We start from the raw sequence: 17,203 nt of genomic DNA on the forward strand, positions 1-17,203 counted from the left end.
ATATTGGTTTTTTTCTTTCCTTCTATTTAAAATCCTTAGAGAAACAGTACACAAAACAAAAAAGTACAGTGATTTATCACATCTTCTTGTCTGACTATTATATAGATTAAAAAATGAAACATTGCTGACTCCCTAAAAGATTATTTTATACCCGCTCCCATTCAATACCCTTACTGCCTACCCCCCATATTAACTGCTGTCCTGGTGTTCTTGCTAATTCCTGGTTTTTCTTTATAGTTTTACCAACTAAGTGAATAGTCCTGATCACTGCAGTTTAGTTTTGCCTGCTTTTAAATTTGATGTGAATGAAATCATACATATAATTTTTCACTCAGCGTATCATGAGATTTGTTCATGTTCCTGGACATAGCAACAGTTTATTCAGTTTTACTGTTGTACAGTATTTCGTTGTATGAATATACCACAGTTTGTGTATTCTGTGGTAGATGGACAATTGTTTTCTTTCTAGTTTGGAGCTACTATAACCAGTGCTATTATGAACATTCTTATGCACGTAAGCATGCATTTCTGTAAAACACACCAGAGGAATAGAATTGCAAGGTCATAAGAAGGCGGTCTTGAACTTTCATAGATAACGCCAAACTTTCCACAGTGGTTTTTACCAATTGACATTTTTACCAGTGATGTGTGAGAATTTCCATTGCTGCACACCCTTTAAAAAATGGCCATTTTCCCCCAATTTGATCATTCTGGTAGGTGTGTAATGGTATCTCATTGTGGTTTTAGCATTTTGTTTCCTGCTAAGAAAAATTTGGTAGCAATTTCTGGAAATATTGACTAAGATAAAGCCTTTGGATTTCAATTGGCTGTGCTGTCCATGTCTTTGAATAATAATCAAGAGTTGATAATACTTTTAGAAAGAGTATTTTAAATTTTAATTGGGTGCATGAAAGCAGTTAATTTGAGATATTGTCCAGTATTCTTTCTTTATACTTACTGGCTTATCTAAAAAACAGATGTATTATTTCTCTTCTTAATTCTTAAGCTGCCATTCCAGGAATCATAACAATTACTGAAATGAGAGGTATGGTCTGTCGCTTATAAAGTTGGGTTTAATGAATAAAACTTTCCAGTTCCTCCAAGCTGTTTTTCTTTGTTAGTTTTTTTTTTTTTAAGTGAAGTACAAGCAGGGTAACTGATCTAGATGACATTGAATGACTGATTCCTGTTGAGTGAAGTAAAACAGACTTTTAACAGCTCATGGGTAATGTCTGAAAGGTAAAGAGACCCAAGATAAATGTCTGTGTTCCACGCTGAAAATAGCAAAAGGTATATGGAACCTAGATTTAACTTAATTCGCTTGTAACTTACCCCACTTTAAATGTGCTTTGACATAATGAAAACTGTACTATCATTTCTTTTTTGCAGAACTAATACTAATAATGGAAAATAATTAAGAAGATAAGAGCTTGAAAGTTGTAAATGTTGATTCAATTCTGTAGTTAATTGATCTGTCAAAGTTTGTATATATGCATTTTTGAAAATCATATATGTGCTGAAAAGAGAATACTGCAAATTTTTCTGGATAACTCAGTATCCCAGAATACCAGTTTTATAACTATTTATAAGTGTAAAAGTTATGTTGATCTTAAGTTTGATGAAAAAATTTAAATTTCTAAAGGAACATGTCCTTTTGAAAATAGAATAATTTAACCTCAGATTTTGTTCTGTTAATAATCATTTAGTAGTAGGATTTTAAACTGACAAGTTAGGTACTTTAAAAGGATTGATGTAAGCTTTATTTGAAAACAATTATAATTTAATGTTGAAAGATGTGTGCTTAAAATGTCAACTATGGTCCCACCAAATGTAAAGTAGAAAAGTATATGCTATGTGTATGGTTTTGTTTTTTTGTTTTTTAAAGAAGCAACAATGCAGTTTATTTTTGTGTGTCAGGAACTATCTCACAGACATTGCTGTCAAAACCACGTTATCATTTTAGTGTGGAATTCTTTAGAAGCACTGGCGAAGTCAGCTCTGGAAATTGGATGCACTGAATGGGTGGATGCCATCAATGGCAAAATTCTAGAAGTCAGCCAGACCTGCCCTTGGGGTTGTCGCTAGTCTCTAGTCTTTGATTTCTAACTTTTGGCTCTTACAAACCCATTCTTTGCATTTCTGAAATCAAGAATCGCCTGAGAAATCTCTTCATCTGTGTTCATCACAAATGGACCATGTTGAACAACTGATTCTATTAATGGCTCCCCAGCAACTAGGATGAAGTAGCTTCTCTTGGGATCCAGCATTTGGGAGGAATTTTGTCTTTTGAAGAAGGCGATGTTCTGTCAAAGTTCAGCAGGTGTTTTTAAGAATGGGTGGGTCCGTGGACGTCTCTCTTGGTGTATTCGTGGGAGAGGGTGAGCTAAGAGTGTCCTTCTACTCCACCGTCTTGGCTGCTCCTGTATGGTTATTTTTATACTTAATATGAATGAACTTTGTACCAATTCACTCTTCTCCTTGGCTTAGAGCTTGGAATATAAATTGGTTGCAAAACTTGTGAGTTTCAACTAAATTAATGGTTTGGATTTTTAAAAGCTTTACACTTCTTGTAGAGAATCACAAAATGTCTGTTTTCTGGTAGTTGAATTTTTTAAACAGGACTTGGTATACTTCTGGTAAAAATAATGAAGTTTATTTTGGAAAAAAATGATGGAGTAGAAATCTCAATGAATGAAAGCAAAAAAAATTTCTGGTGTCTTTTTAAAGAAAGTACAGTATCTGACAAATTTAGCAGATTGAGAATCAAAACAAAAAGCGGTATATATTTTGTCCTTTGCTTTTTCATACTTGCGATAAGATTTGGAGAATATCAGTTGTTTGCTACAGTGCAGTCACAGCTATAAGCAAATACTCCATTTTTGAAAGTTTAATGTTAACAGTTAGATCCCTGATGGTGGTATGTGAAGATACTGACATCCACATTCAGAATACTGCGTGCTGTTAATAGGTATCCTGTCTGGTAGGGTCAGATTAACCATCTGCAAATGCATTTAAACTTTTTCAGCCTTTTAAAATCATTGGGGCAGTTATATTTGACTGTCAGGTAAGCAGAATGAACATCAGGAACCTAAACCTGATCATTTGGGGCCTTTCAGTGTTTTAAAGTAGGTCTTAAAGACCAAAGAAATCAGGTATCTTTTGGAATTATGTTAATTGATCTGCTTATCATAGGTGACTGGCCAGACATGTTATGCTAATGATTCATTCAATTTGAATGAACCTACCAGTTCTCCCAATTTGGGCAAGGCCACTTGCAACTTAAATTGCTCTGTTTCAGGCTATCTTTGGTATATACTGATTTTACCGTGTATAATTCAACTCCAGTTATTATATATCAGCTTTAATTACATTATACTCAGAAGTTTTTAAAATCTGAAATAGTTAATCCCTTTTTAAAATAAAAATGTCTTCTTTACCGCACTTTCTTCTCGGCTTGGCAATGTTCAGAAACAGCTTGAATCACTTTGAGAATCTTGTCAGATTATATCCCATTGATTTGTATTGTTTTCCTTTTAGATTCCAGTATCCTAAATAGAGACTGAAATAAAATAAAAAAGAAAAAGAAAAACGAGCTATAGAGTATGAAATATGGCAATGACAAGGAATGTCAGTTTCTAAACTTGCCATCTTTTACTTTTAAGATAAAGATACAGATATCACCATGAAGGGGAACGTGGATGACTTTGGCCTGCGGGACACCTTGAGTGTTGCATCAACCGATTCTTTTGCTTCAGCAGCAGAGGTAGGACATGTATGTTCCTAATGAGGATTTCCTTATTCTTTCTCAGCTGGGGAATACAGTTTTGCCGTTGTGTAGTAATTCAATTCAGTAGCCATTTATTTAGTATCTGCTATGTGGTAGATACCAGGATACAAAGATGAATGTACCATGAACGTAAGCTCCCACGGGAGCTTGGAGTCTCTTTAGAGAGGTGGACATGTAAACACAAACTTTAGGTGGGCACTCTCATATACTGTGGACTATGCGTGAAGTGTTTAAGTGTCTTAATGGAAAACAGTTCACTTTATATCAGGAGTCTTACAAATATCCAGATTGTTTAGCTCAGAAATCATACTTCTAGGTATTTTTTCCAAGTGATGAGATTCAAAGATTTATATATAAAAACATTCACTGTGATGTTTTTAATTATAATGAAAAACTGGAAACAATCTAATGTCAAGTTATGGAACATCCATAACTTGAAATATTATAGTGCCATAAACATGTTTCCAATAATTTTTAATGACATGGGAACGTATATTAAGGGGAAAGAGTAGTTCGTAAAGCTTTATAAAGAGTGAGATTGTAATTTTGTATTAAGAAAAATATGCTATACGGTATATTATGTAAATGTTTAGGCTGAGGGAAAAAAGGCTAGATATAAATACACTAATGTGCAAGCAGTGGGGATCGCTGAATGACAGATTTGTGGATCATTTGTTTTCTGCTGAGATTGAAATGTTGTATCCAAAAGAATTGCTTGCAAAGTAGTCATCTTTTCATAATGTTTTCTACTTGAAACAACTTTCAAAATCACATATGGCCAATTTTATCTTAGAATTATTTCATTTTTATGTAGATTTTGGATATTAATGCTGCCCTTTTTCATACAAATAGTATCACACATCTGTAACTGATGTGTGAATTCACACTCTACTGTGGAAAGCTTTAGGTATTCCAACATCCTGTACCCTAAGCCTTGAGTCTACGTTTTTTAAAGCTGTACTGATCATAATCTTCCATCCTCTCAGGATTTTTCTGTATATTTTAGCTATTGCTTACAGTATCCTCTCCTGAATTGTTTATATTTTTCCTTATATTTTAATACTTGTAAGTTTGCAACACATAGAATATATCTACTTGTTTTATTGAAAAGCTGTTTCCTCTTCTTTCTACTATTTGATATAGGCAAACTTATCTTTCTGTTCTTTTTCCCCCCAGCTTTATTGAGATATAATTGGCATATAACATTGTGTAAGTTTAGGGTATATAAAGTGATGATTTGATACAGATATATTATGAAATAATTACCACAATAAGATTAGTTAAAACTTCCATCACCTCACATGATTACCTCTTTTTTTCTTTTTGGTACAAACATTTAAGTTTTACTCTCTTGGCAACTTTCAAGCATATAATATAGTACTGCTAACTCTAGTTTCCATGCTGTATGTTAGATCCCCAGAACTTACTCATCTTCTAACTGGAAATTTGTATCCTTTGACCAGCATCTCCCCATCTCCCCCACCCCCACCCCAGGCCACCAAGATGCAACCACTATTCTACTCTCTATTTCTGTGGGTTTGGCATTTTTAGATGCCACATTTGATGCCATACAGTACAGTTGACCCTTGAACAACATGAGTTTGAACTGTGCAGGTCCACTTATATGTGGATTTTTAAAAATAAATACATACTACATTATCTGCACTTGGTTGAATCTGAGGATGTGGAACTGTGAATGCTAAGCGCCAACAATGGGACTTGAGCATCTGAGGATTTTTGTATCCCAGCAGGTCTTGGACCCAATCTCCTGAGGAAACTGAGAGATGACTATTTTCAACTGCACAGGGGTCGGCCACCTTAACCCCCATGTTGTTCAAGGGTGAACTGTATTTGTCTTTCTCTGACTTACTTCACTTAACATAATGCCTTCAAAGTCCTGTGCAGTCTGTATTGTCGCAGGTGGCAGGATTTCCTTCTTTCTCATGGGTGAATGATACTCCATTGTGTATGTATAAATATAAGTATACCACATCTTCTTTGTCCATCATCCATCCATGGACACTTGAGTTGTTTCCATTTCTTGGCTATTGTGAATAATGCTACGGTGAACATGGGAATGCAGATATCTCAAGGTAGTATTTCAATTCCTTTTGATATATACCCAGAAGTACGATTGCTGGGTCATATGGTAGTTCTGTTTTTAATTTTTTGAGAAACTTCCATATTTTTTTCCATAGTAGCTCTACCAATTTAAATCTCCACCATCAGTGCATTAGGGTTTCCTTTGTCCACATACTCACCAGTGTTTGTTATCTCTAGTCTTTTTGATAATAGCTATTCTATCTAACAGGTGTGATGTGATACCTCATTATAATTTTTGTCTGCATTTCCCTGGTGATTAGTGATGTTGAGCACCTTTTTATGTCCCTGTTGGCCATTTGTGTCTTCTTTGGGAAAATGTCTGTTCAGGTCCTCTGTCCATTTTTCGGTTGGATTTGTCTTTTTTTTGTTTTTACTTTTGAGTTATATTGGTTCCTCATATATTTTAGATACTAACCCCTTATCAGATAGATGGTTTGCAAATATTTTTTCCCTTCTTGTATGTTGCTTTTTCATTTTGTTGATTGTTTCTTTTGCTGTACAGAAGCTTTTTAGTTTAATTCAGTCCCATTTGTTTATTTTTTCCTTGTGGCTTGTGCTTTTGGTGTCATATCCAAAAAAATGTTGTCAAGACAGATGTCAAGGAGCTTTTTCTCCCTATGTTTTCTTTCAGGAGTTTTATGATTTCAAGTCTTATGGTTAAGTCTTTAATCCATTTTGAATTAATTTTTGTGAGTGTTATAAAATAGAGATCCAGTTTCATTCTTCTGCATATGGTTATGCAGTTTTCCTACTACCATTTATTAAAGAGACTGTCCATTCCCCTCTGAGTAATCCTAGCTCCTTGTCAGATACTGGTTGACCGTTTATACTGCAAGAGTTTATTTCTGGTCTCTTGACTCTCTTCCATCAGTCTGTGTCTTTTGTGATTACTTTGGCTTTGTATTATTGTATGAATTCAGGAAGTGTGACCTCTAGTTTTGTTCTTTCTCAGGATTGCTTTGGTTTACTTGGGGTCTTTTGTGATTCCATACAAATTTTAGGATTTTTGTTTGTTTGTTTCTATGAAAAATGCCATTGGAATTTTGAATCTAGATTCATTGCAATGAATTTAAAGATGGCTCTAGGTAGTATGGACATTTTAACAATATTAATTTTTTTGATTCATGAACATGGATATCTTTTTTTAAAAGCACTAATTATTATCATTATTATTATTTTTTTTTTAATGGAACTACTGGGGATTGAACCCAGGACCTTGCACATGCTAAGCTGCAATGCACTCTGATACTGAGCTATATACCCTCCCTCCATCACAGATATCTTTTCATTTATTTGTGTCTACTTCAGTTTCTTCATCAGTCTTACAGTTTTCACTATACAGATTTTTCATGTCCTTGGTTAAATTTATTCTGAAGTATTTTATTATTTTCATGCTGTTGTAAATGGGAGTCTTCTTAATTTCTCTTGTTTTTGATAGTTTGCTTTAGTGTATAGAAATGGAACTGACTTTTGTGCCTGCAACTTTACTGAATTCGTTTATTAGTTTTAATGGTTTTTCGTGGAATCTTTAGGACTTTCTGTATGTAAGATCATATCATGTACAAACACAGTTTTACTTCTTTCTTTCTGATTTGGATGCTTTTTTTTTTGTTTATTTTTCTTGCCTAATTGCTCTGGCTAGGATTTCCAATTCTATGTTAAATAGGAGTGATGAGAGTGGGCACCCTTGTCTTGTTCCTGATCTTAGAAAGCTTTCAACCTTTCACTTTTGAGTATGATGTTAGCTATGGCATGTCATATATGGCCTTTGTTATGTTGAGGTACATTCCTTCTATACCAATTTGTTGAGAGTTTTTATCATAAAAAGATGTATTTTGTCAAAAGCTTTATATCTTTCTTTCTGTAGACACTTAGTGCTAAATGGTTTGTAAGGAGAATTGCTAGTTACTTTGCATTTTTTCCACTGTGAAGAAAAGCATATGTATTGCTCTGAAGTTTCTTTATAATATGCAGCCGTAAAAAATATTTTGCAAGGTATTCATTGTACTCACTTAAATTTGTGGTTTAAGTTACAAAGATTTGATAAATTAAAAAAAATCCCTTTGGAAAACAAAATGCAGGGGAGTGGGGGGTTATAGCTCAATGGTAGAGCACATGCTTAGCATGCACAAGGTCCTGGGTTCAATCCCCAGTACCTCCATTAAATAAATAAATAAGTGAGTAAGTGAGTGAGTAAGTAAGTAAATAAAATTCTTGAAAACAAAACAAAATGCATGAATACCACACGAAGGGCTCACTGTCTGAGATGCTTCTAGGGCATAAATGTGTGATCTCAGAATCTGAATGTTCCAGGGTAAATTCCTTTCTAAGAAATGTTTGTTAAATTATTTTTAATTGCATTTACTATATGCCAAACACTTAAAGATAACTTAGGAAAGGCTATTTAATGAAGAAAATGTGGTGCCAGCTGGTGCCTGATGAGGCCCTTAACCCCCACTCCTGGACCCTTCATGTGCCTGCATTCTTTCACAAGAGGATGCAGAACATTTTTGCTTGGTGTGTGCTTGGTGTGTGCTTGGTGTGTGCTTGCCCCAGCAGAACTAACCACCACAAGAAATGGCTTATCTCACAGTACCCCAGGTGGACAGGCCTCACTACACGTCTTGCCCTTAATGGGGCCATAAATCCCATTACTTAAAATAACCCCTGGCAAGTCTTACCTCACTTGTAACCAGTCAAGTACCTGTGCACGAGCTGATCACGCAGCCCCTGCTCCTTGTGTGTACAACCCCTTGCTGATAAAAGACCCTGCGCATTCACCCTCGGCTCTCACAGAGGCACCTCTCACTGGTGTGGCCCGCTGTTGCCTGCAGCAGCGTACCTCTTAAACCTTTCCTTTGTTTCTGGTAAATTCTTTTACAGCCCACGACACTGGCCTGCTGTGTCCTCCAACAGAAAGTTATTAAGAAAATAAGATCAGAACTCCTTGGGAAGTTAAACAGTTTGTGATCATTCGAAAGCTTTATTCAGAATTACCAGGAAGAATTTTTGCCTATTTAGGTAAAAGCAAGTCCTGGCATAGGCTTTTCTCTAAGCTTGGTCAGTTATTTGTGAAAGTGATTAACAAGATTTTCTTGTGCATGCCTTACCAGACATTGGCTTGGAACCACAGCCTTTCTCCCCTGAAAAGTCTTTTTTAAATAGCCTTGGTGAGATATAATGCACATACTGTAAAATTCACTCTTTTAATGTGTACAGTGCAGTGGTTTTTGGTATATTCACGGAGTTGTGCGAGCTTTCTAATTCCAGAACTCTGTCACTCCAGAAAGAAGCCCCTACCTATTGGTAATCACTCCCCTTCCGCTCCTACCCCTGGCCCTAGGCAGCTACTCCTGTGCCTTCTGTCTCTGTTGATTTGCCTATCCTGGACATTTCATATAGAGTCAAACAGTGCATGGTCTTTTGTGTTGGATGTCCTTTGACTTAGCATAATTTTCAAGTTCTGAGAAGTCTTTTTAATGTTAGGATACCGCTGCATTGAGTACTGCCCTAACTTTTCCATCTCTGAAGGAGATTGTCATTTAATAGCTAGAAGCTAATACTGCAGAGAGAGTATTTTTAGCTGTATTCACTTTTTCTTAGAATGATACCCCTCTGCTTTGTGTGTCTGTGTGTTTAATATGTAAATTGTAGGGTGCTCTTTAAAGAGCAGATTTTATTTCTTACAATTCAAATACCTCTGCTCATACTCTAAAAGGAAGCTTGGAAAGCTTTTGCTGTGTCTGCGCCTCGCTGACTTGATAGTGGTTGTTTATAGCAGTCCAGAATTATCTCACTTCCTCTAGGGTCGATTTTGTCTCTTTATCTTGGGCTTTCATTCTTGTGTTGATCGTTTTCTTTTCAAATTGGAGAACTTACTTGGTGACTGGATTGATTTTCTTAGGTAGATTGTGTGGGTTTGTGGTACTGTTTTATGTTTGCCTGTCCCTTGAATAGGGGAATGGGAAAGCTAGCGGGGCTTCTTTGAGCTGTGTTGATTGGCAGGCTTTTCTTTAGGATGAATGGTCTGGAAATAGCCTAATGGTCGGGACACACCTGGGTACAGAATGAGGGCCTTACTTTGGGAGGCTCATCACCCACCCTAGCAGACTTACTTTCCTTAGGTAGTTAAAGTAATTTTTAAAGACAAATGTTCTTTGGTTGCAAATTTGTTTTTCTGTAAGCTGCCTTCCTATTCAGGGGCAGACAGTAGAATAAGATACAGGACTACTACAGTTGTTTGGACACAGACTTTTCATTTAAAAGCTCCCATTTTTCAATCCTCCTTCTTCAGTCCTGCCCTCGTACCTGCCCTCTATAAGCCTGGTGCTCTTTGAGGCTCTGCTTAGCAAATGTCTCCCTCTTGACCATATCTCCCCGTCAACTTATTCTGCGCTAGGGCTTCCTCATCTATTTCATCTGACCACACACTTCCAGTTGCTTTCCAGTTTTTGGAAATATATGTATCTTTCTTTTGCTGTTAGTATTGTTCCCACTATTACATTAGTTATCTGTTGCTGTGTAATAAGTTACCCCAAACTTGGTGTCCTAAAACCAATAAAATTCAGGTGTGGGTTGGGGGCTGGTGCCAAGGCTGTAGATTCTGTCCTGGTCTTCAGAGGTGTGTCCTGGAGAGCAGGACTCCTTGTCCCAGTTTGGGGGTTAATTCCTGGTGTCCTCAATTTCCTAGGGGTTAAGTCAAGTAGAGGGCATGTGTCTTTGTGTTAATCTAAGGTGGAGCCTTCTGAATCCTGGGGGTTCCACACTTGGAGTTAAGTAGGCTCAAGCGTTTTAGGAGTCACCTTCTTAAAATCCAAGGTTTATGGGGTGCTTTTCTGGAGGTCTTGGGCCTTAGGATTAGCCCTATGAGAACTGGGTCCTAAGGGCTAATATCCAGGGAGACTGTCATTTTGGTATTTAATTTTGAAGTTGCATGTATCAGATAAGGAGTGACTCCTGGACTGAGCATGCCTACCACAAGCAGCAGACACCTTCATTCAAAGTAAAAAGAGGGTCCTGCTTAGAGAAACTGTCAAGGAGAAGCTCCCACAACACAAGAACATTGATCTGGGCTTCAGGGCACCTGGGGAGGCCACTGAAGGCAATAGAAATGCCCTTTTACGGGTAGCATCTCCATCTGAGGGCAGGTCCTATCTGGCGTGGTGACCAAGATGTAGATGCAGAGGACTGTTGTCGTCTGCCAAGACAACCTCCACTACATCCAGAAGTACAGCCGCTTCTAGAAGTGCCATAAGAACATGTCCATACACTGTGCCCCTGCTTCAGGGACATCCAGGTTGGTGCCATTGTCACAGTGGGCAAGTGCTCGCCCCTGGGCAAGACTATGAGTTCAGTGTGCTCAAGGTCACCGAAGTTGTTGGCACAAAGAAGTGATTCCAGAAATCCTGAGACTGAAACACCTGCCCATTCCCCCAAACAAAGCATTGTTCCCCATTCAACAAAAGAGTAAACATTTTTGTCTCATTGTTCTGAGGGCCAAGAATTTGGAAGTGGCTTATCAGGTAGTTCTGGCTTGAGGTCTTTTGCGAAGTTGTAGTCAGGTACGTTGGCTGGGGCCACAGTCATCTGAAGATTTCATTGGAGCTGGAGAATCTGCTCCCAGCCTCACTTAGATGAATGGCAGATTGGTGCTACCTTATTGGTAGAAAACCTAAGTTTTTATGGTTTTGTAGACTTTTCAATAGGACTGCTTGAGCCTCTCCACAGCATAGCACCTGGCTTCCCCGAGAGAGTGGGACAGAAGCAGTGAGTGTCATGATCTAGCCTCAGAAACCACACTCCATCATTTCCACAGTATGTTACTGGTTACACAGGTTAGCCCTCTTCAGCCTGGAGTGAAGCATGAAGTACCGGGAAGGGAGGGTCCTTGAGGGCCATTTTAGAAGGTGGTTATTATGGGTTTATTTCCTGTTTAATTTCTTTTCTATTAGTGTGATAAGAAATGTATTCAGCCTGATTTCTTTAACTGTTAAGTCCTATTTGTAATTTAGGTGGTTATTTTGAAAGGAAAATGTAAATGTGAAAAAATAGTCCATATTAAAATCGAACTTAACCTATTTTATGACCCAACTTATAGTCGTTTTAGGACTTTGGTCATTTCTTTTATGGTTGTTTAGAGGCTTTTAATAATATTAAGGCTTTTACAAATATTATTTCACATTCAGCAAAGTCATTGCTTCCCGAGAAAGATAAGGCCCAGTCCCTCTTGCCCCTCGTGGAGGGCGAGGAGGAAGTAATTCAGGATGTTTGAAATCTTCAGCTAATCCCAGAACGTTGTTTTCACTGATTGGTTCATCGATGGGTTTTATCTATTTTGTCTGTTTTTATTGTTCCTATTGTTGTTAACTTGTTTGATTTCTTACATGGTCATTTTTATGGTACTTGTGACTCGTGTTACTTTTCTTTCTGAAAATATTAAAAAGAGTTTTTGAAATATGCCCTTTTAGGAAAAGAATAATTTAGAAATAAAGGACATTTCAGTTTTCAGTTAGCAAAGAAAAGAACCCTTTTTCACGGTAAATTGCATGTTTCCATATGCTGGGATTAAACTGTTACTGACTTCTGCTTCTGAAGTAACATCTCAGCTCTGGTGAAATGTTAATATTTTTCTGATAGCTTTTTAAAAGCTTTTGAGAATTTTGTAAAAAAAAAAAATTCTTCCTATAAAATATATTCTAAAATGAGAATTTAAGCCATCATTTTAGTGGTTTGCTTTTTGCTTTAAAAATTCTAAGACTGATGATTTAAATAAATGTTTCTGAGCTGTCATTGTCTCGGGGAGAGTTGGTGACGCTGGCTAGCAGAAGACCTTCTATGTGGTGTATTTTCACAGCTGCAAGCTTATTTCAGGAGACTTATTTGGTGATCACTGAAGCCAAATCAACAAATGAGCAAGATAGACTAGTAAATCAAGACTTGACTCTGGAATCTCTCATTGTTGAATTTGTTCACTTCTTATTAGTATAAATTATTTTGTGTAGAGAGTTTCCTCCTCAGAATTTTTCTCTACTGGTAGGTGTCCATAGATTCTGTTTTGACAGTGGCACAAAACTTTAAACTATTTAATATTTAAAGAATTTCCATTCTAAGTAATTTTTTTAAAGTGTTAGCTTTTTTTTTAACCTCAAAAACACTTTCTCTTTTGTGTAATACATTTTTCTTAATATATGAGGGGAAATATTACTTAAAGCAAACAATATATAATGTCAGATATTGTCATTTTTGTTTACCTTTTTTTTTTTTTTTGCCTGTAGACTAATAGGCATATTTATACCATCCTAAATATTTCTAATGCTTAAACTTCTTCTCCTTTGGACTTTTGGATAAGGCTGATGGGAGGGTATGTATAGTTTGGTATTTAAAAGTTCATAAAGGGCAGGGAGGGTATAGCTCAAGTGGCAGAGCGCATGCTTAGCATACCCATGTTCCTGGGTTCAATCCCCAGCACCTCCTCTAAAACTAAATAAATAAGTAAGCCTAATTACCTCTCCACAAAAAATAAATAAATGAGTTTTAAAAGTGCATAAAAGCTCTGGAATAAATTTTAAATTCTGCCATTTAGCTGTGGGACTTGGGGCAAGTTCCTGCTGCTCTATATCTCTGTTCCTTTATCTGTAAAATGTGGTTAATAAGACCACCTACTTTATGAGAGATTGTAAAGAAATGAGATAATCAAGTTAAAGCTTTAGCATAGCACTGGGTACACATGAAGGATCAGAACTACAGCATGGAGAAACACTTCCAGAATAGTAGAGTAAAAACCTCCAGAGATCTCCACAAAAGCAAGGAAAACACTGGCAAAAATCATCAAAATCAGAATTTTCAGAACTCTGAAAATTAAACGCTTGCAAAAATTCAAGGCGCATTTATTCAGAAAATGGTTGAATCTCTGTAAGAGCAGTGAACTTTGAATTTTTAGTTTGTTCTATTCCCATCCCTCTCTCCACAGTTAGTCTTGAAAACCAACAGCCTCACAACTATGGTAACTGTCAAAATCAGGGGACCAGCCGCCCCTGGCAGAAAATAAATGGCTTTGGAGCTTCCCAAAAGTCCCATCACTAGAGAATTGTCACTATTTGACCTGTATGGCAGGTCCCTGCAAAGCTCCATTCTCAGGATTTGTGTTTATTTGACCTGACTTAGAGCTTGCTTCTGTGCAAAATTTCTGTCCCTGGAGCTTTTGTTGAAAACAATTAGTGCTAATTGTTTAACAGTGCAGTTGCCTGAGGTTGGGGTTACCAGTGGGACTAACAAGATGGGCTGACCACAAAACTTAAAAGGAAAAACTGGGCAATGAGGTGTTTATAGGGAGCTTGGAAAAGCTCCAGGATATTCTTGGGAATCTAGAAGAGCCACAAGCATGTGCAGGGTTATTATACCTGTCTAGGAAAGACCTTAGAAGTCCCTAACCTCTCACCTCTGGCTGACCTTGATGTTCTGCATAAAACAAAAAGTTAAGACAGACAAAAGAGGAAAATGAGTAATTGTCATTTATCAAAAGTAGAAACTTTTGTGCTTCAGAGGATACCAGCAAAAAAGTAAAAAGACTGGATGGGAGAAAATATTTGTACATCATGTATCTGATAAAGGTCCTATATCCAGGCTATATAAAGAACTCCTACAACCCAACAATACATGGACAAATAAACCAATTAAAAGTGAGCCAAGGATTTGAATATATATTTTTTCAAAGAAGATATACAAGGGCCAATAAGGAAATGAAAGATGTTCAGCATTATTAGTTGTTAGAGAAATTTAAGCAACTTCACATCTACTAGGGTAGCTGTAATAAAAAAGATAGACAGTTATTTTTGTTGGTGAACTGTAAGATACTGCTTTTCCATGCATCCTGTGAATTGAAGTAGTTGGATCCAAAATGAATTAAGCTTGTTAATGAAGTTTTACTCTTTTTTTTTTAACAACAAAATAAAGTGAAATAAAATGAACTCAGATCTTATAAGCCATAAAATCTTACTGAATTACTTTCACAGTTTAATCAAAGTGAGTATATTAGCCAGATAGTAATATTAGCAAGATCCTATTTTCTGTCTTTTAGTTTTTCTCCTTATATCAGTGTAGTCTGTTTTAACCCACTGTATTCTTAGCTTGCAGAACACAGAGAAGTGCGGCATACCTACAGTCTGGAGTCTCTTTGCCACTGCCCTTTTTACGAGGAAGCCATGCATTTAGTTGAAGAAGGAAAAATTTACTCAAGAGTGCTTAGGTACCATGTTTGTCTTTATGAAAAGGATTAAGGTACTATTGCTTTGTTGGTCTGATATTTATTTAAAATGTTTATGAAAAAAGGGGAAATACGTTTTTAGGCTCAAAAATTTTTTTTTACATATTTTATCAGTATTGAAAAGACATGTGTTTTTTATGAAGGTCCTGAGCCCAAATATGTAGTAGGCTTGCTTGATCCTGAATGCAGTTTAACAGTTGTTTCCCGTTTATTACTTAGAACTGAAATGTTGGAGTGCCTAGGAGACAGTGATTTTCTTGCCAAACTTCACTGTATTCGACAGGCTTTTCAGGTATTTTTTTTTTTTACATTAAGTGACTTCACCCAGCCACTCATCCCCACCCTCATGCTGTAGAGTCCAGCTGCATATAAGCAGAGCAGCTCTCTACTTTCTATTATCCTTATTCCTAATGGCAAATAAAAAGTCTTCCAAGTTAATTTTTCCTGCCTGCTTTCTCCCTTCATTTGTCTTCATTTGTCATTGTCTTCTCCTATGACTTCCCAGGTCTGCCACATTCTGCCAAACAGGACGTTTTGATGCTAGAGATGTGTGTGTTCAAATGGCTGCTTAAAATAGAAGTCTTCTTTCTTATAAATTAGTATGTGTTCTAACATTTTTCATTTGAGTCAGTTGTGAAATCATTGGTTTCCTAAAATGAAATAGGGTCATTTAACAATAAAATTATCTTTATTTTTCTATGTTTTGAAGCTATATAATGTTTATTTTGGATTTTCTAATATTGTTAAGTTCAGATTTATCTCCCTTTACTCTCTTATTAATATAGGTTCAAGAACTCTTTATTTTAGTAAATTTGGACTTTTTCTGTGGTTTTCTTGCTGAAATAGTGCCACATACAATACGTTGACTGTATTAGGGTTATTTATGCATAGATGTGCTGTAACGTCAACTGTCCATTCAAATTAATTACCAGTCTCTTTTTTTCTTTGTTTGCGGATGGATATTTTTTCAGGTAATTCTTTCAGAAACAGCCAACAGGATATTCCTTGCTGAAAGTGGAAGGAAAATTTTATCAGCATTAATTGTGAGAGCACGAAAGGTAAACTTGTTTTGTTGGCAAGTTTTTTTACTGTTGTTTCAGTTGAACTGAAGATTAAAATACATTACACTTTTAATAGGAGAGAATGTTTTGTAGGTAGTTGCGAAGGCTCATATATTAAAATTTTTTAAAAGATTAAATAAATAAATAACTCCCCACAAATAAATAAATAAATAAATAAGCAAATAAATAACCCGAAGACCATTGATTTCTACTTGGGTTGATTTATTTTCTAGGTATAAAGTTCATGCTGTTTTGATCAAGTTGATAAATTATTCCTGGGGCTGGGGGGTATAGCTCAGTGATAGAGCATGTGCTTGGCTTGTATGAGGTCCTGGGTTCAATCCCCAGTGACTCCATTAAGGGGGGAAGAAAATGAAATAAAATTAAAAATTAAAAAAAAAAAAGATTCCAAATTTGCTATGAAATCTGTGAATGTCATGGTGAGAATTATCATCAGATCTGCTACTACAGCCACCACTATTATTATTTCTAATAACCTCTTCTCTTACCTGCCTCAATCCTGTTCAGTAAAAAAGTTCCAGGAAATAGTGCAGATCTAAGAAATAGGGAAATACAAAGTGAGCGAGCTGCCTCTTACTCTTACTCATCTTCATGGGAATGAATGAGTAGAAGCAATGGCAAGAACTTGATAAAGACTGTAAGGAACCACTTTCCTTTGTGCAGGGTGTGTCCAGACGATGAGAAAAAACAAAACTAAACAGGCCATTGAGCCATTTGAACACCTGATTTTCAGACCCAACCTTTCAACCTCAGTTCTCTCATTTGTATAATGGAATTACGTTTATGGTATCTTATTTCAAAGAGTTCTTATAGTGATTCAATATATGATAAATGGGAAAGCAATTTGTTTTTAAGTGCAAAATAAATGTAGGGTGATATTAACCATTTGCAATTCCCAGTGTAATTCTTATGTTGCTTTCTTGGCCTTCCCAAGGCAGATAAACCCACTGATTTGAACTAGAATTCTTC

At 36.4% G+C, this 17,203-nt stretch overlaps 1 protein-coding gene and 1 pseudogene across 1 annotated transcript in view; both read left to right on the forward strand.

Moving 5' to 3' along the window:
• The window catches only part of MIGA1 (mitoguardin 1), a 74,577-nt gene that overhangs the window by 43,382 nt on the left and 13,992 nt on the right, over positions 1 to 17,203 (forward strand). The window contains exons 8-11 of the mRNA XM_006186994.3: positions 3,663 to 3,763; positions 15,016 to 15,134; positions 15,372 to 15,444; positions 16,124 to 16,210. Of these exons, the coding sequence (XP_006187056.1) occupies positions 3,663 to 3,763; positions 15,016 to 15,134; positions 15,372 to 15,444; positions 16,124 to 16,210 (380 nt within the window). The remainder of the gene's footprint in view (positions 1 to 3,662; positions 3,764 to 15,015; positions 15,135 to 15,371; positions 15,445 to 16,123; positions 16,211 to 17,203) is intronic.
• LOC102505809 lies at positions 9,614 to 11,299 on the forward strand (annotated as a pseudogene).

The sequence above is a fragment of the Camelus ferus genome, chromosome 13 (genome assembly GCF_009834535.1).
Source record: "Camelus ferus isolate YT-003-E chromosome 13, BCGSAC_Cfer_1.0, whole genome shotgun sequence".
In the NCBI taxonomy this organism is placed as follows: Eukaryota; Metazoa; Chordata; class Mammalia; order Artiodactyla; family Camelidae; genus Camelus; species Camelus ferus.